Below are 26,915 nucleotides of genomic sequence, written 5' to 3'. Positions count from 1 at the left end.
CTGCTTCTGGCCTTGGTCCATAGCCATACATCTTTTTTCCCCCGGGTTCTTCTTCCTTCCCCCTTCTATTACCTCCTGTACACATCAGGAAAAGCCAGTGAGGTTTCATATCTCTCTTGTGCTTTGCTGTAGATTATTTATTGTAAGCAGTGCTGATCCTAATATCGAGAAAGTTACCTCATGGATTTTCTCTATCAGAGATGCAAAGATTTATCCTCCATCTTTCACCCTGTCCCGCAGACTCCCACATCATAACCATCACTCTCCTCCAGTGGGGGGAAGAAAGTTCAGAATAGGGCAACTAAAATGATTAGGGGTTTGGAACGGGTCCCATATGAGGAGAGGTTAAATGGATTGAGACTTTTCAGTTTAAAAAAGAGGAGACTGAAGGGGGATATGATAGAAGTATATCAAATCATGAGCAGTGTGGAGAGGGCGACTAAAGAAAAGTTATTTACTTGTGCCCGTAATACAAGAACTAGAGGACACAAAATGAAATTAATGGGTAGCAGGTTTAAAACTAATAAAAGAAAAATCTTTTTGTCATAGCATGCAGTCAGCCTGTGAACTCCTTGCCAGAGGAGGCTGTGAAGGCCAGGACTAGGAGAGAGTTCAGAGAAGAGCTAGATAAATTCATGGAGGTTAGATCCACAAAAGGCTATTAGCTAGGGAGTAGGAATGGTGTCCTTGGCCTCTGTTTGTCAGAGGCTAAAGATGGACGGCAGGAGAGAAGTCACCTGATCAATATCTTTGGTCCACTTCATCTGGGGCACCTGGCACTGGCCCGTCAGCAGACGGGATGCTGTGCCGGATGGACCTTTGGGCTGACCCAGTATGGCCATTCTTATGTTCATGACTAGAGCCCATCAATGTGCTTCCTTGATTAAACTGCAAGGATCACTAAAGGGTAATATAGGACATTCACCTAGTTCTGTGGGAGTAAGGGAATGCCAAAGTGGGGCACTTTTTCAAAGCTTCCCACATCTTCACTGTCAATCTAAAATTCAGTCTATTCATGCATCTGTCGTTATGCTAATGAGGTGCTGAATATGCATGTCAGCACCTCATTAGCCTGCTTCGAATTGCCTTATTACCACTGCACCTCTGACTGGACAATGGTAATGCAGCAGCAGCCTAAGTGAGTTGCCTTTTGTTGACGTGGCTAAATGAGACTAAATTCAGATTCTGAACCCTCGCAGAGAAGAGTATTGCACGGTCCCTTTTATATTTTTATGTGAACTCCTTGCCAGAGGAAGCTTTGAAGGCTGGGACTATGAGAGAGTTCAAAGAAGAGCAAGACATAATCTATGCATTCCATGGACTTTCTGGGGAGATGAAGGTAGGGTGGGTGAGGGGAAAGTCAGCAATGATTTTGGTTGAATCTGCTTCTGTTAAAGTGTAAACATCTATTACGGTCTTTGGGAAATTGCCTACAATAAAACATGAACATGTGGTATGTACTTTTGTTTCTAGCCATCCACGTTAACTATAGATAAAATGTAATGAAACACATCATATAAAATTAAGGCATTTTGATTCACCATGCAAAATTAAATAGATATGAAAGTTAGTAGTAGTTAATGTCAAATGAAGTTTCACTACATGCTATTTTATGTTCTGGCACAGAGAAAAATCTATAAAATTTCACCAAGGAGCATTCAGATTACCTATTAGCATGTGGGAATTTTAAAATGAGAAAGTATCGGAGGGGTAGCCGTGTTAGTCTGGATCTGTAACAGCAACGGAGCGTCCTGTGGCACCTTTTCGACTAACAGAAAAATTTTGAGCATGAGCTTTCGTGAGCACAGACTCACTTCATCAGATGTTGCTACATCAAACTTTAGAAGCAAAGACACCCACTACACGGAAATTAAAATATCACGACTCTAGCATAATAACTGAATGAAATTTGTGCTCAACAGACTGATATACAAGAACTCTTTGTTTTGCCCAGACATTCTTTGTTTTAAATTCCATATTTTTCTTTGCTGCATTTTCCACTTGATATCCCATATGAGCTTTTGTTCTGTTAACAGGCCTCTCTCTTTTTGATTTATATACAGGTTCTCGCCATGGTGACTTGTCCCTCATTTGAAGGCATCCAGAATAAGAAATGACATGCAATGCCTTATTCTTCTAGTTTAATTAATGTTATGACAACTTGGCAATAAGTCTACAGTAGAGAAAAGGTTTCTGCAGGGAACGTCAGGTTTTAAGCAGTAAGGAAGCTGTCAAAATGTTACTATATATCTATAGTAACATATTAAACATCCAAAGATTTCTGGAAGGCATCTGTAGAACAGAATTCAAAACAGAAAAGATTAGCATAAAAATGATGTTGCATAATCTACTGAAAATAAAACAAAAAAAAACTTTCTCAGCAACTTTGAAGAATGGATTCTTAAAGCAACAGGCATTGGATTACTTTTTCGATATAAACCACTGCAAATTCAATATTTTTAACCAGACAGAACCCTGACACATAAATAGCAGAAGGATTACCAATACTCTTCTGGCCCGAGTTTTTCTACATATTTAGACAAGACAGAACAGTTGATCGCTAACCCCTCTAGGCTCTCTGAAGTTCCCTTTCATCTTTAAGTTTCTATTATTCTGTCTCTCGGTTATGTGATGGTCTCTTTTAGCTTTTTCTGAGTGTTGTATCCGATGGCTGATCTCTCCTGTTCCTTTGGGTCTCTTGTCTCACTTGCATAGTCACCTTGTATGATTGGGGTGTCACTGCACCTCTCAACTCCTGTAGACTTGTTCTTTTGGTGACACTCTAATGGGTGGATCCTCAGGAAAAAGATATCTAACTTTCGAAAAGCAGAATTAAGGCACTTTAGACCCATCAGCCGAACTTCAGTACTGCAAAGTACTGCAAAGATATTGAAATTATTTACTAATCCAATCTGTAAAGAGCTAAAGGGCAATTGGATGATAATAGCCAAGATACATTTGTGAAGAACAAACCAGATCAAACCAACCTAAACTTCCTTCTTTGTCAGCATTACTGGTCTAGTGTGTAGGAGACTAGAAGTAGGCATGATTTTGATTTTAGTAAGATTTCAGCACATTTTCATTAATGCATTCTCATAAGCAAAACAGGGAAATGTGGTATAGGTCCCCCACTGCAAGGTGGATGTATACCTAGTGAAAGATCATACTCAAAAGAGTAGTTATCAATGGGTTCCACTTCTGTAGAGAGATATGGACAGAATTTAGACAGAAATGTTGTCATTCCTGTCAAGCTCTGTACCTCTTTCCCATCCACCAGAACTGGTATGTCTCTGATTTTCCTGGTCTTGTTGGGATCTGCTTTCTATCCCTCTGCTTTGAGCAGATGTTTAATGGATGTCACTTTATGTTGAAGCTGCATTTGTTTTCCTGGATGTACTTTTATATGATCTTGCATTGCTGCAGAAAAACAGGCAGCTTTTTGTTGTGGTCTTGGTCAGCTTCTGTAGCATTCACCTATAGTGAAGTTATTATTTGCACTGATCTTCCCTCCAGGCAGCCCTTCCAGCACTTGGGTGAGTCTTCTTTGTAACACCTCTGGTCATGGGCTTGTGCCCATCAACATGCGTTGCCATCTGTAATGCCCAAATGGTGTTGCAAAAGTTGTCATTGTGCTGGACTGTCTACCAAGCTGCATGTGCCAAAATCCATTCCTCATACAAAGCGGTAAAGCTTCTGGCTTTGAAAGTTTGAGCAAAATATCCATTTTGGCCAATGGATAGTGGCATCTTTTCAGTGCCCAATACTGTGGTAGGAGTCTATGAAGACATGTCATTTGGCCTGTGAGTGCGTGTGTGTGTGTGTGGTTATGAATCACCACCATGCTGCCTGCTCAGGCTGTACTGGCCTCTACAGCGGCTATGATATTCCTGATCTTTCAAGTTCCTTGCATGCTGTATTATGTAGTGCCTTTGAAATTGTTTTTCATGCGAGCGACACAGGTTCCACTGTGGAATGTATTTTCATTTGCGATTGGCCATATACTTTTAAAATCGTCTCTCTTGCCCATGAGCTTCTTCCTGTTGCTGCTTGCACCTCAGCTAAAAAATTCTGACATTGTCCACTGATGAAATCCAGTGTTTGTGAGCTTGTATTCCCCAGGAAAAATCTGTGGTGCTTGCCTTCTACCATCACAAACTTCATTTGGAACCCTGTGTTATTTACATTGTTCCTCTGCTACCAATAAATAGCTGTGAAATGCATTTTGTGGCTGGTCCACATGGAGTCTGACAAAATGCTGCTAGCTGCTACTCAGTTAGCTCAAGTGGCAGATGTCTGTGCTGGGGTTTTAAAGACTCCAGCCTTGCTGATCAACCACAAAGGAGTCAATACAGCTACACCTACTGGAGCTTCCTTTTTCTCTCCCCCCTACTTCCTCTCAATTTAAATTTTTTAACCTGTGAAATGACACGCAAAAGCTACATTAAAAAAAATGATGGTTTTAAAGCCTAAATACTCAAAAATTACAAAAACAACAAAAAGTCCTGTGGCACCTTATAGACTAACACATTTTTTGGAGCATAAGCTTTCATGGGCAAAGACCCACTTTGTCAGGTGCATGTCTAATTACATGTTATGTATCTGGTGCAGTGGGTCTTTGCCCATGAAAGTGTATGCACCAAAAAATCTGTTAGTCTGTAAGATGTTACAGAACTTGTTGTTTTTGCAGATACAGACTAATACGGCTACCCCTCTGATAAAAATAACAAACTGGCTGAATTAAGGATACCTATACAACATTAATTTAGACCCCTTGTGCATATGCTTTATGAGACAGTCTAATTACATGACCACATTTTTTCCTCTCATAAGCACATCTCTGTTAAAACAATAACCAGGGAAGCTGCTCTGCTCACGTATTTCCAAGCTCTCTTCCAAAACCGCTCTGTTGTGCAGCGACATGCTTGGGTTTGGTTGGAGGCCTTGTTTGAGGCAGCTACCTGCTACCATGAAGGAGCTTAATAGCTTACTGCAATTATCTTAAATAAAAGGCAGTGGCTATTATCACCAGTTTCAATTAAAGTTAACCCAAACTTTAATATCGTAATAATAAGCGCTATATAAACGTGTGTGTATTCCAGGTAGTCCCATATGGACATCTGTAGAGAAGGGATTCAGGAGGGAACCACAGTTATCAAGTTGTGTACAGTACTGAACTGACAAACAGCACTTGGTCTATTAGCTCCATACTAATCATTGGCTTTCTAGCTACTTCTCAATTAATACTTAACAAGGCTAAACTGATTCACTGCATGCTACTGTTTCTCCGCCCTCTCCTCATTCTGCTCTTCTAGTCTTGTTTTCTTTACCCTGACTCTCCAGTGTTAATGAATGCGTGCCTTTAGTTTGTGTTACACACATACTATCTGTGCAAGCTCTCCCAGATACTTTTCAAATCTCTTGAATCTTTTCTGGAGGTAAAACAAACAGGGGGAGTACATTATACTCACTGCAGATATTTAATGGGAGGGAGGGACCCAAAAGGCAACAAAATGGCATGGTGGGAGGAAGGGACAGTAATAACAACAGAAAGCAAATTAAGTAAGAGCTAGCTAGGCAATATGGCTGCAAAGGACAGACACTCCAGTTCCTTCCCAGACCTAATGACAATGTCTATATTAGAGAGTTATGTTGACAAAACTTACTGAGCCGCCACACACAAAGGCTCTGTCTACACTAGCACACTATGTCGAATTAGCCCATTTCCACGTAAGAACATCGAAATAAGCTACTTCGACGCATATCGTCTACACATCCTCCAGGGCTGGGGCCATCAACGTTCAACATCGAAGTAGTGATGCGGAACATTGAAAGGAGCCGCCCTGGAAGGAAATGTGTAGTGTTCACACACACAAGTGCACCCCGTCGAAATAAGGGGCCAGCAAAGCCCCAAGCTGCTCCCTTAAAGGGCCCCTCCCAGACACACACAGCCTGCACCAGCACGAGATCCACAGAGCCAACAACCGGTTGCAGACCCTGTGGACGCAGCATGGACCCCCAGCTGCAGCAGCAGCCACCAGAAGCCCTGGGCTAAGGGCTGCTGCACGTGGTGACCACAGAGTCCCACAGGGGCTGGACAGAGCGTTTCTCAACCCCTCAGCTGATGGCTGCCATGGAGGACCCTGCTATTTTGAAGTAGTGGGACACAGATTGTCTACACATGCCCTACTTTGACGTTGAATGTCGAAGTAGGGTGCTAGTCCCATCTTCGGATGGGAATAGCAATTTCGATGTCCCACTGCCTAACGTCGATGTCAACATCGAATAGCTCATGGCATGTGTAGACATGATACTTACTATTTCAACGTTGTGCCAGCCACTTTGAAGTAGCCAGCTAGCGTAGACGCACCCAAAATGTGTTCTGTCTGCCTCTGCCTCATGAGGCAGAATGCCATTGACAGATTCTGTTTACAAATACACCGTGTGGATGCTCCAGGGGGCCCTTTTGTCAACAGAGAGGTTCTCCATGGTGCTGCCCAGCTGGACCCTGGAGACACCCTGTCCAGCACAATCACAGTTCTATGCTCCCTTCTCCTGGACACTTTTAAGGGTGCAGGGACCCCGGGAAACCCCGTGGCAGGAAGCTGAGTGTGTGGAAGCAGCAGACACACAGGCTGCTGACACCCACGCCCTTGCACCCACCCACTGCAGCAGAAAGGAAAGCCAGCAGCCTTGCGACCTCCCGGGGATCCTCCATGGAGCTGACAGAGGGGTCCCAGGAGCCGCGCCCCCCATGCCACAAAACACAGGACCCCTTCCTGGTCAGAGCCCAAGCTGTGGGACCACCTGGGTCTCCAGGGACAGAAGTCCCTTCTCCTGGAGCCCACAGCAAAATGGCAGAATGGGCCCACCTACACCCGGCTTGCCACCACCCTGGACAATGGAGTAGGTCCGGGCAAAAGTCAAGGAGCGGTGGTAGGGGTACACCCTGTCCTGGGACACAGGGTGATGACAGCTCACCCCCACCCTTCATGGATACGGCTGTGGAGCCCCCCCAGCCACTGCTGATGGAGTAGTGGCCAGAGCTGGAGGAGGACCAGCCCAGGACACTGATGCAGCTAGAGACAGAGCCACCCTCGGACTCTGAGTTCTGTGATGGGAACCTTGTCAATGCTGTGGCCTTGGGATCTTAGAGCCAGACCACATCCAGCAGGGTGTCCTCAGACCTCTTTGAGGGTCTCTCAAATAAGCACCTGGTGCGTTGCATACCCCAGAGCATGGGGGTGGGGTGGAGTATGCTGAAAGCATGGCTGGAAGCATAGCAGCCACAGGGGAACTGGCTCAACCCCAGACGCACTATGGAAGACCACAGCTCCCGGCTCGCAGGCAAGCTTGCAGACAACAGTCAGCACCTGCTCACACAGACAGCGCCACAAGCCACATTCATGGGGGCCGGGGGCAGGCTGCACCTAGCTTGCATGCCACCCTTGCAGGGACCCCTCTGTGGCCCAAGTCCCCCTGGGCTGCTGTTCCATCAGGCAGGGGGGCCATGGTAGGCCCCCTCACCCTCCTGGCTCTCCTTGCCACCCAGGCTCTCCCTACTTAGCCTGACCATACAGCAGTCCTTAAACACCATCTGTACCTCCCTGCGCTCCTGGCCCCATCCTGGCCCCAGGAGGACCATGGTGGGAAGGGATCCTGTGGCTGGCACATGCAGAGTTCTGCTCCCCATGGAGCCATGGCCCCCACCCCCATCCAAGACCCTAATGTATACATGTTAAAAGTTTCACTCTGTAAATAGTTTTCCTTAACAACTTTTGTTTTGAACAAGTTTTCCAGTTTCTTAATAAATAGTTGATTTTTTTCACCATCCCTGTGTCCCTTGTTATTGAGGAGGGGTCAGAAGGGGTGGATGGGGTTGGGCTGTGGACCCAAAGACTCTGCCAGGATTGCCCTGGGGATGGTCATTGGGGGCCACAGGAGAAGCACCCTGTCCCTGTGGGCTTGGCAGATGGGAGCTGCACCCAGCTATTTGTATCTGTGGCTGGCCTTAGCTTCCCACCCTGTGAGGAAGCCCTCCCGCACCCCCTCCATAATGTTGTGGAGGGCACAGCACACCCTCACAACTTGGGGGATGCTGTACTTCCCCACATCCAGGCAGGTGAGGAGGCACCTAAACTATGCCTTCAGATGGCTTAAGGCACACTCAGCCTGGTTGCATGCCCGGCTGAGGTGGGCGTTGAAGAGGTCCTGGGTGGGGTCCAGGTGGCCTGTGTAGGGCCTCATGAGCCAGGGCATGAGGGGGTAAAGCAGCACCCCTCACAATGTACAGTTCTCGTCCCCAGCAGACAGCTCCCAGTGGGGGACATAGGTGCTTGCCTCCATCATCCAGAACAGGCCAGAATTATGGAACACCTGTGTGTTGTGCGCCCAGCCTGACCACCCAACAAACATCCAGACACTATCCTCGGTGGTTGACCAGGGCCTGCAGCACGATGGAGTAATATCCCTTTTTGTTTATATACCGGGCTGTGCTGTGGTCCGGGGCATGGATGGGGATGTGGATCCCATCAATCACTCCAAAGCAGTAAGGAAGCCCCAGGGCAGCAAAGCTGGCCATGACCACATCCATGTCTGCAATGCAGATGCCCCTCTGGAGCAGGATGGTGTTGATGGCTGTCACTCCTTGCACAGGGCAGAGACTACACACAAGAGTGCGTGTCCGTGGGCCCTGGTAGGCTCCTCTACCACCTCCCATCCCCCCTGGACTCTCCAGGTGCTCTCCCCCTGACAGGCTGCGCCCCACCCCCCAGCAGTAGGTCTGTGTGAGGGTGGTACCACATGGTCCCGTGGGGACAGGCCTTGCCCTCCTCCCCAACCTGGCCCTTCACACCTCTGACCCCACTCCTTGAGGGTCCCCCTTGGCAGGACCCTCCTCCTCCCCTGCCTTCTCTCCCATGCAGGTCCTGTAGCCTAACGGTGCCTTACCTGTATGACGACGACCACGGCAACGGACTTCCCCTCATTGATCTGGCTGCTCACTGAGTGGTAGCTGTCCAGGGTGGCAAGCTTCCACAGGGCGATGGCGACCTACTTGTTTGGGGGGATGGCAGGTCGCATCTGGGTGTCCTGTCTGTCGGGGGGCCGGGAGTGAGCCAAGTGCAGAGCTTGATAAAGCTGTCCTTCCTCATGGAAATTCCAGAGCCACTGCTGGTTGTCCCATTGCCCCATGACCAGCCAGTCCCACCAGTCGGAACTGGTGGTGTAACTCCAGACCCACCTGGTTACCCAACCCACTTGGGCTCTGGGGCACCAAGGGCCTGCACTTCAATCCCAGTGGCAGGTCTGTCCCACCAGAGGAGGCGGAAGAAGGCTGCAATCAGCGTGATCAGCAGCTCAAGTATCTGGGAGTGGGTCCAGTGCGAGCGCAGGGGCTGCTCTGGCACTAGGGCTAACTGGAAAGGTCAAATTCTCTCTCAGCAAGTGTGAGCCCTGCAGTAGCTTTGCTGTGTCAAAGTTTGACTCAGACTCACAATTTATCAGACCACTCTGTTTTATTAGCAAAGCCGCTCTGCTAATACATTTAGAAGTGAGCCCCCCGAGTGGGGCTTGTGTCTCTTAATTTATACAGTTTTTTGGAGAACAAGTTACAGAGAAGTTACAGACAAAAGAAGAAAAAGATTTTAGTCACCACCCTTCGAGATCCCTGAGACCAGTTACATATCTTCAATTACCTGCCACCCTTAACAATCTCCTTTAACAGCTTCCAGTTAACTTAACTAATTGCCCTTCACACCTTCCATTCTGATGCCTGCTTCTTAGACGTGCTGGCTCCATCTTAATTGCTTCTCCATTCAAAAGCTAACTGTCCCTACGTGTGCTCCCTCAGATACTTTGTAACATGTTTTGGCATGTCCCTCTCATATACAATGTATCCAGCATGTCCCCTTATACAACGTTATACTTATACAATGTTATACTTCCACAATCCCCCCTTTTGGTCAAGGCTACGCCCATGACCAACGACTTACTGGATTTCATACATTAATCGTTTTTTTTTTTTTATTACTTTCACTGGTGACATTTAACAACATTAGATTAGCACTCTGGTTTGATCCCAGGTTGAGAGGAAGTTTATTTTTCCATACCCGGTTTGCCATTCTTCAACCTTGTTTGAATAGTTCCATACACCATGGGACACGCTGTATTGGAGACAGCTGCTCCTCCCTAGATTCAGCCCTGTCCCATTACACACCCAGCACTAGTGGCCCTTTCCTTTCACCACACTTATAAGTTTAGGAACATATGTTTTTCCCAGCCCCCAAGTGTTATTTTCCTTCCATGTCCTTTTAAGTGGATAGGGTTCTTCAGCAAGCTCTGAGGAATTCAAAGGGATTGCCATGGTGGGGATACTAGCTTGTGAGTGAGCTGGGATGTGGCTGCAGACCCAGCAACTAGAAATATTTAGGATCTGGGCTATCTGCACCTGTTGTTGGATGAAAGAATTGTCACTGTTACTCTGGATTTCCCAGACCCTCAGGACACAGTAGCTGAGGATTAAGCTTCTCAAAGGACACATGTTCGAAGCAGGACCCTTTCTGGTTCCGACAACCCCTTTCGAGGGAACCGCAGTCACGGTTTTACGTCCAGCAGGCGCTAGGCTCACTACTGCTTCTTGTTTGTTGGGTCCTGCTGTTTGCTTACCCTCTGCTTCTGGCAACCCTTACGAGAGCGCAGATTGTAAGGTATTGCAGGCTGTTCCTCTTTGTCTTCTGGGGTTAAAGCTGGTTCTGCGTGGTTTTGCAGAGGTGCTTGGTCCCCTGGAGGTGGCGCTGGCTTACACTGTGAGGCGTGGATCCATGCAGCGATGCCGGATAATTTCACTGCTGTCTGGGTGGTGAGCAGTACCTGGTATGGACCCTTCCACCGGGGTTTCAAGGCGTGCTTCCGGAGGTGGTGCCACAGGTAGACCCAATCACCAGGCTCAAGTGTGTGACAGGCAGCAGAGGTGGGTTCCGTCAGCCAAGCTGCTCGCACCTGCGTATGGAAGGAGCTCACAGCTTGCATTAACCCTTTGCAGTACTGGAGGAGCATGCTGTGAGTTAGGTTTAGGTCTGGGACTGGGGTAATAGTAGCCATTGTTTGCATAGGGCATTCCATGATGATTTCAAATGGACTCAATTTGTGTCTCTGGGATGGGGATGACCGAATTTCCAAAAGGGCCAGTGGTAAAGCAGCTGGCCAGTTTAACCCTGTGGAACTACAGATTTTTGCCAGCTTATTTTTAAGCACACCATTTTGCCTTTCAATTGCCACTGCACTCTGTGGATGGTAAGGGCAGTGCAACAGGTGGGTGACATGTAATACCTGGTTTAGATGTTGAACAATTTTTCCAGTAAAATGTGTTCCCCGGTCACTAGACAAAGTGGCAGGAATTCCCTTGGTAGGGATAATGTGGTTTAACAGACATTTTGCAACAGACAATGAATCAGCTTTGCGACAGGGAAAGGCTTCAATCCAACCCGAAAATAGACATATTATAACTAAAATGAATTCATATTTCTGACACTTTGGCATTTGTACAAAATTAAGTTGCCAATGTAGGAAAGGTGCTTGAGGCAAACCCCGGAACCCTTGTGTTACTTTTACAGATTTGCCTACATTGTGGCTTTGACAAGTAACACAAGTGGCACAGTGGCGGGTTGCAAAGGAGCTGAAATGGGGAGCCCACCGCCCCGCCTTACTCATAGCAGAGACCATCCCCTCCTTGCCGACATGCGAAACACCATGTAGCAGGGTGGCTAGAGACAGGTAGAGTGAGAGGGGGGGCTACAAAGGTACTGGTGGGCGATCGCCAAAGGGAATCAGAATGCAAAGAGCAACCCAAAGCACTCCAGGAGTCTTTCTCTGTTTCTGGGGCAGAATCCTGGAGCTGAGCGAGATGAGACAGGGATGGTGGCATTACAGAGACAGAGAGGGGACCAAGAAACGCTTCTGGTGAAGGTTTTATAGTGGTGGCGTGTTTTGCAGCAGCATCAGCAAGTGCATTACCTTTTGCCACCTCGGTGTCTGCCGCTGAGTGGCCAGTACACTAAACAATTGCCAAGGCAGACGGTAGTAAAACTGCATACAGGAGGGTGGCAATGTAGGGGCCATTCTTGATAGGGGTATCAGTAGAGGTAAGAAAACCTCGAGCCTGCCAGAGGGTGCCAAAGTTGTGCACAACCCCAAAGGCATACCGAGAATCAGTAAAAATAGTGGCAGAGAGCCCCTTGGCTAGAAAGCAGGCACGGGTTAGGGCAATCAGTTCAGCCACCTGGGCAGAGGTCACAGAGGGTAAAGGCGCAGCTTCTATGGTTTCAGAGAGAGACCACAGCGTACCCTGCAAGAAGGTGGCCTTGGTCATTTCTATAACAGGACCCATCAGTGAATAATACCAAGTCAGGGTTAGGGAGAGGTACATCTGAAAGGTTGGGGCACGGGACAGTGATAGCAGCACTAGGTAAAGGAAGGAGGGTAGCAGGGTTTAACCGGGAGCAGCGCTTAATAGTGATATGTGAGGCTGAAAGCAGCAAAAGTTCATACCTAGTGAGGCGAGCAGAGGAGAGGTGAGCAGTGTTGCGTTGCAGAAGGAGAGTTTCCACAGAATGGGGAACCATGAGAGTGAGAGGAGAGCGGAGGACAAGGGACTTAGACATCTCGACCAGGCGCGCTGCAGCAGCTACAGCGCGTAGGCAAGGGGGTAAACCCTGGGCTACAGGGTCCAAGGTTGCAGAGAAATAAGCCACTGGGCGATTTCTGTCACCGTGCTCCTGAGTAAGAACCCCGAGGGCACAAGCAGATTGTTCGTGACAGAAAAGGGTAAAAGGCTTGTCATAGTTAGGTAACCCTAAGGCAGGGGCAGAGGCTAAATTCTGCTTAAGGGAGATGAAAGCAGCATTTGCTTCAAGTGGCCATGGCATGGGGTTAGGTACAGAGGATCGAGTGAGTTCTTGGAGTGGTTTAGCCAGAGAAGCATGTTGGGGAATCCGTTGCCTACAGAACCCTGTCATGCCTAAGAATTTTCTGACCTGGCGTGGAGAGCAAGGCTGGGGAAAGCTAAGGATGGCTTGTACCCGGGCTGGAGAGAGTGTACGGGAGCCCTGGGAGAGAAGGAAGCCTAGGTATGTGACAGAGGTTTGGCAGAGCTGCAATTTTGTGCGAGAAGCCTTATGACCCTTGTTCGCTAAAGCTGTGAGAAGTGTTAGTGAATCAGTTTCTGAGGCAGAGAGAGAGGGGAGCACAGGAGTAAGTCATCCACATATTGGATCAGTGTGGATCCTGATGGGAAAACCAGATCAGCGAGATCCCTGGCTAGGGCTTGAGAAAAATAGGATGGACTTTCTGTATACCCCTGGGGAAGGGTAGTCCATGTATATTGCTGACCCTTGTAGGAGAAGGCAAAGAGATACTGGGATTCAGAGTGAACTGGGACAGAGAAGAAAGCGGAGCACAAATCTACAACAGTAAAGTGGGTTGCATTTGGAGGAATAGACGCTAGTATTGTAGCGGGGTTAGGAACCACTGGAAAAGAAGGTATGACAATACGGTTAATAGCTTGAAGGTCTTGAACAAATCGCCACGATTTGCCATCAGCCTTTTGAACTGGGAGGATAGGGGTGTTACAGGGGCTGGAACAAGGGACAATAATTCCTTGTTCTTTTAATGCAGATATAACTGGAGCAATCCCAGCCTCTGCCTCAGGATTCAAAGGATACTGAGACAGGCGAGGCAGAGGTTTGGAATTGTCTACAGTAATCCGAACTGGGTCAGTATTTAATCGGCCCACTTCAGATGGGTGAGATGGCCATAGGGAGGAAGGAACCTGAGAGATTAGGTGCTCTAGGGACGGAGTTAAGGGACAGCAAGGGACTGGAGTGGAGAGGGAAGTTTCAGACAGCAGGGAGGCTACAGAATCACATAAGGAAGACTGAGGAATTTGCAGATAGACACCATCTGGGGAGCAGTAAATAGAACAGCCAAGTTTGCATAGCAAGTCCCGTCCCAGCAGGTTTGCCGGGGTGGAATCAGAGAGGAGGAATGCCTGGTCCTCAGAGAGGGGACCGACCTGAACAGACAAAGGTTTTGAGAGGGGAAAAGAGGTAGGGACCCCTGTAATGCCAACAGCAGACACAGATTTTCCAGATCGGGGAACCACAGGCAAGTCAGTGGTGCGGATTGTAGAAAGAGAAGCTCCAGTATCAACAAGAAAAGGGAGAGAGAATCATTTACAGTCAGGACACATTCTCCAGTAGGGGACAGAGGTAATAAGGGAGCTAAAACTTTCTGAGGTTCCCCAGCATCCCGTCATTGTTGGGGTCAAAAATAGGGTTGGGGATCAGCTGGAGGAACCAGCGGGGGGGGTTCACTTGATTTCCCATACGATTATTAGGTCGTCTTGGACACTCTCTTTTCCAGTGTCCAGGCTGTTTACAGTAGTTACAAACCCCAGTTAATCCAGCCCCCCGCCCCCTTCCGCGACCCCGTCCCTGTCCCCGGTGTGGTCTGTTTAGCCCTGAACAATGCTGTATCTGCAGAGCCATTAACTTTTGGGAGGGCTGTTCCTCCTTTCCTTTTAAAGTGCGGTGGCAATGCTCTGCTACTGCCAGCAATTTGTCCATGGTTTCAGTCTGCCATCCCACACTTATTCGTTTTAACATGCTGCCTGTGGCAGGGAGAAGACCATCAACAAATGCATGTGCCAAGGCCCCCTGCCCATTTACATCGGGCTCTTGAATTCCTGAATGTTGTAGGAAAATATCAGTTAGCCGGGACCTATAGTCGCCTGGGCTTTCTTCTTGCCCTTGCTTACAGCAACGTATTGCTGTCCAGTTTGTTTTAGGAGATCACACTTTGGGAATGGCTTGATGCAGGTGCTTCCAAAGAGCCATACACCGGTCTCTGTACACCGAATCTGGGCCAGTACTTTTTATGGTTGAGTGGCGTGCCTCAGCTGGCCAGTCTGTGGCAGCCAACCATTTATCATAATAACTGGCAGGAGCTAACAATTTGCACAGTTGGAGGAGATCTGTCTCAGAGGGTTTATAGGTTTCACAGATTAACAGAAACTCCTCAGCAAATTTGACAGAGTTTTCCTGTGGTTTGGGAAAACCTTTAACTATAGATAAAAGTTCCGTACGAGTCCAGGGCTTATAATCCCATATGGACTCACTTTCTCCCATCTTAAGGACTCGTAAGGGTGCCACAACAGTTTGATCAGAGTCTTTCATTAACCTCCCATCAGGTTCTCTTTTCCAAGAAGAGATGTCAAGAGAATCTTTGCAGTCTGCTTTGGATTTCTTCTTCATAATATTTTGCAGAGCTGCGAGGCCAATGAGGGTATCTTCTTCACTTTCATTATCTGTAGTCACTGAAGATTTTTCTTTTTCTGATTTCTTATTTGCGCAGGAGTATGGTGGGGGTCAGGTTTGATCCGGATCATTGCACAGGACTGGGCAAAGGGGAGCGCTCGGACTAGTGGTGGGAGAGACTGCATCCAATTGAACTTTTAGTTTTTTGCTAGAATTTTTTAAGAGAGGTGAGTTTTGACTCAGTCCATCTACGATTTGCCTCTTCCCACCACTGCATGAAGCAGTCTACTTCTCCTCTCTCCAATTTGGTTTTTGGGAGGACGAGTTTGCTTTTTAAAGCGTCCACTCCATCCTTGTCCCATGACCTAACAGTGGCCACTGTAATTTGGGGTTCTCTAGACCTAATTTGGACCATTTTTCAAGAAACCTACAAGAGTCCGGACCCCTCCTAAAATACATAAAATAAGCCGGAGTTCCCTTAGGGAACTGTTCTACCTTAGACTTCTGATTACCCATCCAGGAGGACTTCACACAGCACTCACACAAGAAGGAAATTCGGGCTCGGCAGAGCGGTACCCGGTGCAACACACAGAAAGGAGCCCACAGGCTACTGCCTCAACTGCCCTTGCTTTCACACCAGGGGTTATACCCAAGGTGTGGTGCGGCTGCAGCTGTGCGGATTCCACTTATTCAGACCGTGGGGACGGGGACCCCTTGGTCAGCCAGTCTCCAGACAGAGATGGCTCCCAGATTCACACACGCACCACAGGGAAGACGGATAGACACAAAGACAAGACAGTCCTCAAACCGGTTAAAGCACAAAAATAATAATTACCTGAGACGTCTGATTCCAGAAGCTGGATCCAAAGACCCCTACCCGAACAGAGTGGGAACCAACACGTTCAATGGCGTAGACTGCGCTGCTGCTGTGTACCTTTCTGTCTCGTGGAGGATCGCTTGGACTAAGCGTCCAGGCGCCGGCTGCCACGATCGTCCTGCAAGGCAGTCAGGGATCACACAGCCTCAGCGAAGCCGCTTGCCATCTCGGTGGGACCTCCAAATTGTCAAAGTTTGACTCAGACTCACAATTTATCAGACCACTCTGTTTTATTAGCAAAGCCGCTCTGCTAATACATTTAGAAGTGAGCCCCCCGAGTGGGGCTTGTGTCTCTTAATTTATACAGTTTTTTGGAGAACAAGTTACAGAGAAGTTACAGACAAAAGAAGAAAAAGATTTTAGTCACCACCCTTCGAGATCCCTGAGACCAGTCACGTATCTTCAATTACCTGCCACCCTTAACAATCTCCTTTAACAGCTTCCAGTTAACTTAACTAATTGCCCTTCACACCTTCCATTCTGATGCCTGCTTCTTAGACGTGCTGGCTCCATCTTAATTGCTTCTCCATTCAAAAGCTAACTGTCCCTACGTGTGCTCCCTCAGATACTTTGTAACATGTTTTGGCATGTCCCTCTCATATACAAGGTATCCAGCATGTCCCCTTATACAACGTTATACTTATACAATGTTATACTTCCACAGCTGTCACTGAAGGAAGTAGGCAAGCCTCAGCACGGACAGGGAACACAGGTGTGCGGGAGTCCCTTTACAGGCATGTCTGGCCAGGGCTCCCAGAAGGGCTTGCCATCCACATGACCCTGAATTCCAGGGCTAGTTCGGTTGAGAAAGCATCCGGGGAGTCTGGCCACCCTCCCTCAACAGATCTGACTGCTTTTTCAAGCTACTTGTGTGTTGGGATGCAATCTGTTGACAGAAGTTTTGTCAGAAGGTATCTTCCAACGGTGACTTTTGCCAACAGATCACTGTCACGTGGATGTAGCCAATGAGCAATAACCTAACATGGGTCTGGACAGTGCTTATTCCTCTTTAGAAATTGTAGCAGATGATATAGATGTCTGGGTATCTCAATAGTATAAAGGAATCAGAGTGCAGGGAATTCAGAAAAAGAGTAAGAGTTGTTCCTGCTTCTTAAAGATTCTATGCTATTCTCTTCTAAATGGTGGGTGGCAAATATATATTTTTCTTTCAAAATATCGCCACCTGGTAGATCCTGAGATACTTGTTTGCAGGAATCATATGCCAGGTGTTCCTTTTTGCTCTTGTAGTATCACTGGCAGGGTACAAAAGTGAGGAGTCCTTGTTCAAGTGAAACACCTGTGCATTGGATCTCTTCACCCTTCTTTTTTACTACTGAAAAAAATAAGACAGAATTAAGGGTCCCTTCCTACCTTCCACCTTCATGGTGCTACCCATTTTGGTCTTGGTTTACTCTAAAGCAGTTCATTTCTCTAATCTATACAGCCCTGTAAAAGAAGGCTGTATTGTTTAGCAACAAAGGCTTGGATCGAAGGTACAGTATGTACTTTACCTCAGAATAAACTCAAAAGCTATATCCAGGTATGGTGCTTGGTGTATTAGGTTCTGAAAATACACAAGATGAAAGATGTTAAAAGTTTGCATTCATTATCTTATAGCACCTGCTTTTAGACACTGATGTCACTTGTGACCTTAGCATTATGGGAGCCCAATGTTTAGAGATTTCTAAACTAACTTCTATCTTGCTTTAATAATATATTGATATCCTTTTGGTACTATTTAAATATCCAAATACGTTTGGCTATTAAACTAGCATTACACTGGGCCAATATATTGCTTGTGTCACAAATTATGTTACTTACCAGGAATAGAATGGACTTCAGAATGTTCAAACAATGCACTTCAACTGACTTAAAACAAACAAACAAAAACAAACAAAAGAAAAAACAAAACAAAACACACCTCCAATTTATTGCAAACATTCTCCCACTGTATGCAGAGAAAGTATTTCATGTATATGATTTCAAGGAAGCTGGAAAATAGACACCATCTGTAGATTTCTTTGTATCTAACTTTCTGTAATTGTTGTGGCAAATTAAACACACAATTTAATGAAAGCAAGAAATAAAACCACATACACTGTATATAGTTCAACAGATGTACTGCATATAATTTACCTGGATCAACTGACTGAAAACAACGGGCACATTATGAGAAAAGCTAAGACCAAAAATTGTGCCTTTCTCTGCTATTAAGTTTTCATCTGTCCAACATTTTAGCAGAGCCAATTCAACGATTTGGAACATAAAAGTTTATCACTACATTTAATTTAACTTGTTAATTGATTCAAATCACTATCCCAACTGGACATAGCCAACAATGTATAATAATAATGACCTTTTGCATAATTTACTATTCTGCAATTAGAAAACTAAGAGGGGGAGTCAATGCTTCCTGGAATAACACTGACACTTGGATGGATTTATGTCCAGAAATTCTGAGGGTGGAATATAACATGTGGCCTATCAGACTACTCCTCCACCTGACTGCTCTTCCGCAGAACCTGCTGCTTCTCACCCCACCTTCCCATTGCCTTGGGGACACTTATTTTTAGCTTCTTCCTGCCAATGCAAGTACAAAGAGAGAGTCTAGCCCATGGCAACTTTTTAGATCCAATTATCATAAAAATGTATAATAAAACAAAAACCCAAACCCCAAGAAAAGGAGGCCAACAGATACTTAGGTTGCAAATTTAGGAATGTACATCCGTTGTTACAGGTAGATTGAAGATTAAACTGTGAATTCAATAAATGCCTAGGCTAGTAAGATATTAAGGAGTCGATGGTAACATTTAAAAACAACTTGATATTTTCCTATTTTCCTCCAAGCTTATAATTTTTTAAATAATGAAATATGAAAGTATTTTCCTGTTCCTCTTGTTTACATTATAGCAGTGCAAAAATACTCTCAAACTGCCAGTTGGGACTCCAATTGCCTTGCTCAATCATCTTTTTACAATTTTAAAGACCACACCACATGCATCAACATGGGGTGAAATCCTGGCTTCACTGAAGTCAATGGGAGTTTTGCCATTGAATTCATTGGGGCCAGAACTTCCCCCATAATATAAAAGTTAAATTTCAGTATGGAATGTGACAGTTACTAGGCTATACAGGTTTAAGCAGATTGCAGTAATTTGTAGACATAGATGTACAGAGATATTTTTAACTTTAAATAAATCCTGCTATTCATCATCAGCATAGTTAGCCTAAATCAATCCTCCACACTTCCAACACATGACCCATTCTTAGTCTGCTGATTCATCATTATATGACCAACAGGTGTCTTTTAATAGGGCACAGAGAAGAAACAATTTGTAATGACAGTTGTTTTGTCTAATGAATCCTTAGCACAGATTATGACTGCATCTCTCTCAGGTGTACCTCAGTTAGAGGGACAGCACTCATTTTAGTCCCAAAATTAACTCTATCCCACACAAATTTGTATTCCCCCCACCCTTCATGGTTGACAATTTATATTTTAACAGCCATGAAGCTGATGTTCTACCCTTATGTACACTAAAGGAAGAAATTGCACAGAATTTAAAGTTTCCTGCATAATTATTTTTGTCCCTCATTTTGGGTCTCTGTCATACATTATGTCCCACACTTCAGCCTTAGCAGCTTGAAAGTATGACGACAGTGGAAATACCAAAGAAACAGCACCAGAGAACGTATGTTCTATTTAGCACTGTACACAAGATTTAAATTGTTCCTTGACGTAGGTATTCCTCAGTGCAAGTGCCTGTGTATGTTCCAGTTGAAAACTACAATAATTTCCATTTACTCCTATGGGTGGACCACTGCATGACAGGCCTGTCAAGGATTTTTTTACCCAGATTTATATCTACAAAGACATTTGCCAAATATGAACCATCAACTGCATTAATTATTGACAATTTCAGGCAGAGTTAGCCCCCCCAGCACAAGTATGGTTGGAGAGAGTTAAAATGATGGAAGGAGGAGCTTCAATAGTGCAATGTTAAACAATAAGCTTTTGGGGGTCAGTATACCATAGGTCTTGTTCTGTACGGGTCCTATGCCAGTGATGGCCTCTATGAAATTTTCTAACACACTGATGAGTGTACTGGAACACAAAATCATTGTTACAATTAATAGGGTCATTTTTTCAGCAATGTTTCCTAATTCCAAAATTTCATGAATCTTTTAAGTTCAGCACTAGTGTTATTTCTAAAAAGGATGTTATAAAATGTAAAAAAAAGTCAACAACTTGAGACATTTGCTCCCATCACACTGTTCACTCCGCTGGTGTGTTCTCTCTCTTCCCCGTAGTCTTTGTCTTGTCCATTTAGACTCTATGCTCTTAGAGGGCAGAGACCACTTAACTTTGTGTACACAGTGCCTAGCAGAGTGGATGTCCAATACTTGGTTAGACCTTAGCCACTACCATAATAAACATAATTAATGAATCAGCAATTGCTGATAAACCCCAATGACTCTATACTTCAACTGTTGTGTAATTTGAGACTCTGAAATTAATGCAACTACATGACAAGAGAAATACTGAACTTGGATCAACTTGCTGTCACATTAGAAAGATCAATGTATTTACACACATTGGCCAGTGTTAAAGGACACCAAAAGTCCAAAAGGCCCAGCAGAACATATGTACAGTAAAATCTCACAGTTATGATCTGACCCATCAAACATACAGCTCATGTGGAAATGAAAATACAATTACGCAGCAGCAGAGACAAAAGCAAGCGAACAGAAACAAGCAATCAACCCTCCCCACAAACAGAACTGCACGTGTTAAACACAAACAGCTAAAAAAGCACAATTTTTCTTCTCCATAGTAAAGTTTGAAAGCTTTATTAAGTCAATGTTCACTTGTAAACTTTTGAAAAACCATAACATTTTTGCTCAAAGTTACAAACGTTTCAGTTACAACCAACCTTCCATTATTTGCATTGTTTGGTGTATTAACTTTATTAAAGGCTTTGGAGATAGCATCTAGTGGGTGACAGCCAAATGACATATGGGGTTCAAAAGGGAAAGTTAGATTTTTGTTTGTGCCATACTCTCAGAATGATGTGAAAGTATAATCTACTCATACATCTACTTCCAGAGCTAATTGTTTTCAAGGCATATTTGTCTGATACACTGAACCAAACATTGTGAGGCTGGCATTAGATGAACTTCTCTTTTATCATATAATTTGAGAAGGTTTTTAAATAATCTTTACATTGAACATCCTGACCAAAATACTACATGCACTCCTCTGTAGGAGGCCACATTTCACACATCTGTGTTTCTCTTAATAAACCAACTCATCATAGTATCTATGCATTAGCAAAATTATGTACAGCAATAGATGGTCTAGAGGACTTTGCCTTCCATCATCCTTTGTCTTCAGTTCATGTGTGCACGTGGAATTTTCTTTAGACTAGAAACAGGGTTTCTATGATCTGTGACAGGGACACACTTCTATTTTGCAAAAGCTTTTTTTTTTTTAAATGCTTCTTAAATTTTATTCTGAACAGTCTAAGGATTTAAAGTCATCCTAATTTCTGGTGAAGGCGACTTCATAGGTTGGATTAGCCACGAATAAAACCTTACCTTTTATCTTTGACAACTGCAAACTGTGCTTTGCTTATGGCAGGGTTCCTGATGTGGTAGACTGTGCAGAAGAGTCAGGGCTCAGCCCTTGGAGGACTTTGTAGATTAGTATCAGGACCTTAAAGCTTATCTGGAATTGGATTTGAAGCCAATATAGCTTACAGAGCTGTTATGTGCTCCTGTTGTATGAAGTACATAGCATGTGGTCCAGTTTGCGTTCAACCAATTAAAATTTCCTAACGTCCCCTGCCTTCGCTTCCAGGAATTGATACTGGAATTCTCAAAATCCCCTACCACGCATAACTGCTCAAGATCCTAGTGCAATTTATGCCGCTTAGGTGTTCTCTGCCTACCATTAGAGTCTATAAAGTTAAGGAAATTTAGCTTGTATTACAAACTATGGTTATCTTATCAAATACCATAGTCGGTTAGCAAAAACCTCAAGTTTCTGAAGTACTGAAAATACAGTGTTGGAAATTCTGGGCAAGTATTATGAATGCTTTATGGTATAGCAGTGTATGATCAAGTTTTCGCCTCTTTCATACTATAGGGGTTTCTCTGGTAAGAGTGCAACAGGAACATTGCTTTACTTGCTGAATCTTTACCTTGTATACATGTTGCTGCAGAAAAACCCACACTGCACTACAAAACAGCACGTATACTGGCTTTAGAGTGTACATAAAAGTACACTTCAAACTAGATTTCTCTGCTTACATATGCATTGTGCTAAACTATTTCCACTGACAAATGCACCAGAATTTGCACTCAGGACAACTCTGAGCTCAAAAGAACTACAGGAGTATGTAAATAAAAAGCTCCTTGAAAACTGGTAAGTGGAAAAGCCCTGCCAATATTGGCATCTAGCATGGAAACGACAGCTTTAGCACTCATGCATTTTAAAATCTTATTTTTTCTAAAGCCTTGATAAAAAGCAGGTCTTAAGGCTAACATTTGCAAGTGGGTCTCAAGATAAATTCTATGCTGATAAATTTGGGGTTTTCCTATCATAATCCTTATCTATGTGAGTTGAACATCCAATCTATACATGGTTCACAGATACGCATACACCAGGCTGATTTTAAAGATGCACTTATGTTTGTTGTATTTTGCTGCTCCACTCTTAAAATGGTGGTGTTAGGAAAAGCTGCTTTGGCAGGCAATTGCAAAGATTCCTGTGGAGAAGTAGTGAAAAGACCAGGCATACAAACAAGGGCTGCTGCCATGTTCAAAGCACAGGGGATAGTTCAGAGAGCAAAATGCAGTCCTAAGTAAATGGGTTTCAGGCAATTTCAGTGTTAAGATAACATCATTAAGGGTAGAACAGATTGTGCTCAAACCCTGCTGTTTATAATTAACACGTTGCTTCCAAATACTCCAGGGTCCCTGATAAATAGTTCTCTGCTCAGATCCAACCAGACCAATCAGAATATTTTCATCAGATTGCATGCTGGGCCAACACCTGTTTGGACAAATCCAGTAGAGCCAAAATGCTCCTCTCTCTGGCTAGCTAAGTAGATAGAGGAGCACAGCTTGCTTTAGTTATTGTCAGAGTGTCCATATGGCTGTGAGGCTTGTTTTCACAGGAAATCGTACAAGTACTTTATTATGTCGAAGTTCACGGTCCTGTAAACAAAAACACAGTATTTTAGAACAATAAGCCCTAGAGTGCTCAGACTGTAACCTATTTGGTGACAATGCATAAAAGATACTCTTCGCAACAGATAGCACCCTATTCCACAGAAATAAATAAATAAATAAATAAAGTGAATTATAGTAGTTAAACTATATACAGACCCCATTATTTATGACAAAGTATTTTAACTGTTTAAACTTGAGAAGAATTTAATACATTAATAAAGTAATCCCTTACTAAGGATTTAAAGATTGAAAGTAAGAATCTTTAGGCTGTAAAAGCAAACTACATTGACAACAGTTTATTTCTTTAGTTTGATAAACATGATAAACTAGTTGGAGATGCAGAACAGCAATCTTTTTAAGCTATTAAACATTTTGTTCCTCTTCCAAACCACCTGTTCTAGCATTATGTACTGCGTAACTCCTTCATATGTACTAATTTGCAGTCTGCATTCTTTCATTCTTGACACTAGTTGACCCATGTTCACAGATAAATTTGAAAAAATCCAAGAATGCTACTCAATAGGGTAGAAGATTTTAACACATACTTTTGTACTTTGATGGCAGGCAGAATGAAATAGCAGTGGAGAAAAACATATAATTAATTTTTTTTCTCCAAACTCATTCTTCTGTACAATCTAACATTCAGATTTTTGGGGTTACTATTTGAATAAATGACCAAAATTACCAGATATAATGACAAGGATAAAATTAAAAAAGTACGTAGTGCTGCAAAAATAGCTGATCACAATGCAAAGTAAAGATTAACTAATTGGATGTCTTATTTGTCAGGCCACTCATTTCATATGCTTGGCTCATACATCACGTTGCAATCCTCATTTTAACAGAAGTTTCTACAAAGTATTGTATTGGGGAGAGAAAATTCAGATATTCATGAGATATGTAACTCTATGGGTGCATCTACACTAGGAACTAACTTTGAAGTTAATTTTGAAGTTAGGCACTACATCAAAGCAGCCAGCAGAGAGTCTACACACATTTTTCCCTTACTTCGAAGCTAACTTTGAAACAGGGAGCCAAACTTTGAAGTCCTCATTCTATTCCCAGGAATGAAGTAGGCTGTGTGTAGACACTCTATTTTGAAGTTGCTTAGTTTGAAGTTGTACAGCTTCGAAGTAAGCAACTTTGAAATTACTTTTGTAGTGTAGATACAGCCTAGGTCTTCCTAAGTCTACTTATTAAAGCCATTACAAAGCTGAATGACATGAACTACGACAGTACCATATTCTGTAATGTCTTAAAGAAGTACAAATACCTTACTTAGAAACCTTTCTACAGTAACATTCACTTTTTCTGACCAATGTTAATCTTATAAAAGATATTAAATAGAAGAAACATTTGTAAGTGGGACATTGTTATTAGTACCAGTAGTGTCTGTATGAGAAGACATTCAATTCAACACACACAAACACTTCTTCTTACAGTTGCAAAGGAAGAAATGGGATAAACCTAGTGTCTAACTTGAAGATATCAGATCCATGGTTTGAAACTTTTAACACCACACGTGCCCCTTGCCTTCCAACTGCAGCAACCAAACAAATGGAAAAGCAGGAGTCAAGCAAAGAAGGACTTTGCCTGCAGAGGGTAAAAAGACCCACTGAAATATTTTGGAACAATGTGATAAATGGAACTCTGCAGTAGAGAAATAAAATATCAGCACACAGGTTGTGCTGACCACACAGAAACCCTACAGAGAAATGTTACTACATGCCTCTCACCAAAGGTAAAATTTTCAAATTTGTTTTTGAAGGAAAACGAAAAGGGAAATTAATTTGATTTTTTACCTGTAGAACTCTAAAGAGAAAAGCTGGAGGACCTAAATGACTGAGAAGGCTTTAGTCTCTGTCTTTTCAATACATCAGGCTTGTATTAGGAAATATGCTGGCTAATGGAGATGAGAACTTAGATGACACCCACAACTAGGACTTCACACATTTGTGATTTCCTTCAGTGCTATTACATTAAGGAAGGAGAAATCAATACCTTGCTTGAGATCCATTTTGGCTGAGGCAGTGAATAAGCGCTTTTCTCTCTACTGATGATAGGATGATTTCTTCCACAATAGGGCCTGCTGGGGTGGGGGAGAGGCACTGGTGTGGCTGGAGCACCCTTGTCGGCAGTGGGTCTGGGCCAGGAGTGCCATGGGTAGGGATGCTCCAGTGAAGGTGCCTGGAGTGTGGAGAGCATTCCAGCCTGGCAGGAGCAGCCCCAATCTGCAGCAACCCAATGTGTGCTGCACGCAGAGATGCTCCAGCCAGGCCAGAGCAGCTCCAGCTCCCAGGCGCGCCATGGGTAGGGGCACTCCTTCCTGGTCACAGCAGCCCTTGTCCACAGCTCAGTCAGGCTGGAGTGGCCTCCTCAGTTAAACCTAATGTTTACCTGGTTAACTAACTAAATGGTATTTTACCTCCCTAATGGCTATTTGGGCATCCAACAACATGGAGGAGTCCAAATGAACCCGAGGCTATAAGTCACAATCTGGAAGGCACGCTCCCTCAACTGTCAGATGTGTTAGGGACGGACAGCTCTTTGAGGACCTTCCTTTCCTCCTGCCAGGATCCCTTATCGTGTCTGGTATAAGCTTTGGGTATCTGCTCCTTAAAGAGCTGATTCTGTATTTGATTCGACAGAGAAAAGGTGGAGGACAGGCATATGTAAACTTGATGCAAAAGATATGTAGGGAAGCTTGAAGTCTAAGTACTACACTTTTTCCTGGGCTATTTCACCAACTCTAACTGCTTTGTACAGCGAGCAACTAGTACACGGAGCACTTGAGCCTTGTCAGAGACCAGTTACATGAAGGCTTCAGAGATACAGGCTCTCTACACGCCCCCGGCCTTGGTTTAGCTTATATAAAGAGTGTATTAAAATTCTTGCAATCTATGTTTGTTTTTATTTACTGGTGGCAACAATTTTTGTGTTAAATGCAAAGTATTGGCTACGGTGGGATTACCATGAGCTTTTAGGCAATGCAGTGTCTCAACATGTTATAGCAGTAATTTCATGGAAACAATACTGATTTGTACTGGGGACAAAGAGTGCATTACCATATGACAACTGGGGTTCTGGACTTAAGTTTGATAACATAAAACCCACTTTCACATATATGCAACAGTTTTCAGCCTCTCCCCACAGAAAACAGGGAGAGCACTTCAGAAAGCAAGAAAAGCAAGAGCCCTCAACAATGCCGCAACAGGAATGCTGTTTTATTTTGATAAAACCATAAAATGGTTGTTAAAAGTCATACCCAAACCAGGACAGCACCTATCTGTTCCAGCTAGCTACCACAGGATAATCACTGCTCAGATGTACTCACCCACTTTTAGAGCAAATAATTCTGGAAAAAAAAATCATGCTCACTGTAGAACAGGATCCCTCTAATGACGAGGGCAAGGTTCCAGATCTAACAGGTGCACCTATGACCAAGTTCTTACTTTACCAACTGTACAGAAAATGGTTTTCAACAGAAGGAAAAA

General features: G+C 44.2%; 1 protein-coding gene across 4 annotated transcripts in view; it reads right to left on the bottom strand.

The window, feature by feature from the left end:
• Positions 1-21,025: 21,025 nt before the first annotated feature.
• Positions 21,026-26,915, bottom strand: part of ORC5 (origin recognition complex subunit 5) — a 163,974-nt gene continuing 158,084 nt past the window's right edge. For all 4 annotated transcript variants that reach the window (XM_074984157.1, XM_074984159.1, XM_074984160.1 and 1 more), the window contains one exon: positions 21,026-23,406. In XM_074984157.1, coding sequence (XP_074840258.1) covers positions 23,361-23,406 — 46 coding nt within the window. In that variant the 3' untranslated portion in view covers positions 21,026-23,360. The remainder of the gene's footprint in view (positions 23,407-26,915) is intronic.

Source organism: Carettochelys insculpta, chromosome 1 (assembly GCF_033958435.1).
Source record: "Carettochelys insculpta isolate YL-2023 chromosome 1, ASM3395843v1, whole genome shotgun sequence".
In the NCBI taxonomy this organism is placed as follows: domain Eukaryota; kingdom Metazoa; phylum Chordata; order Testudines; family Carettochelyidae; genus Carettochelys; species Carettochelys insculpta.
This window is presented reverse-complemented; position numbering and strand designations above follow the sequence as displayed.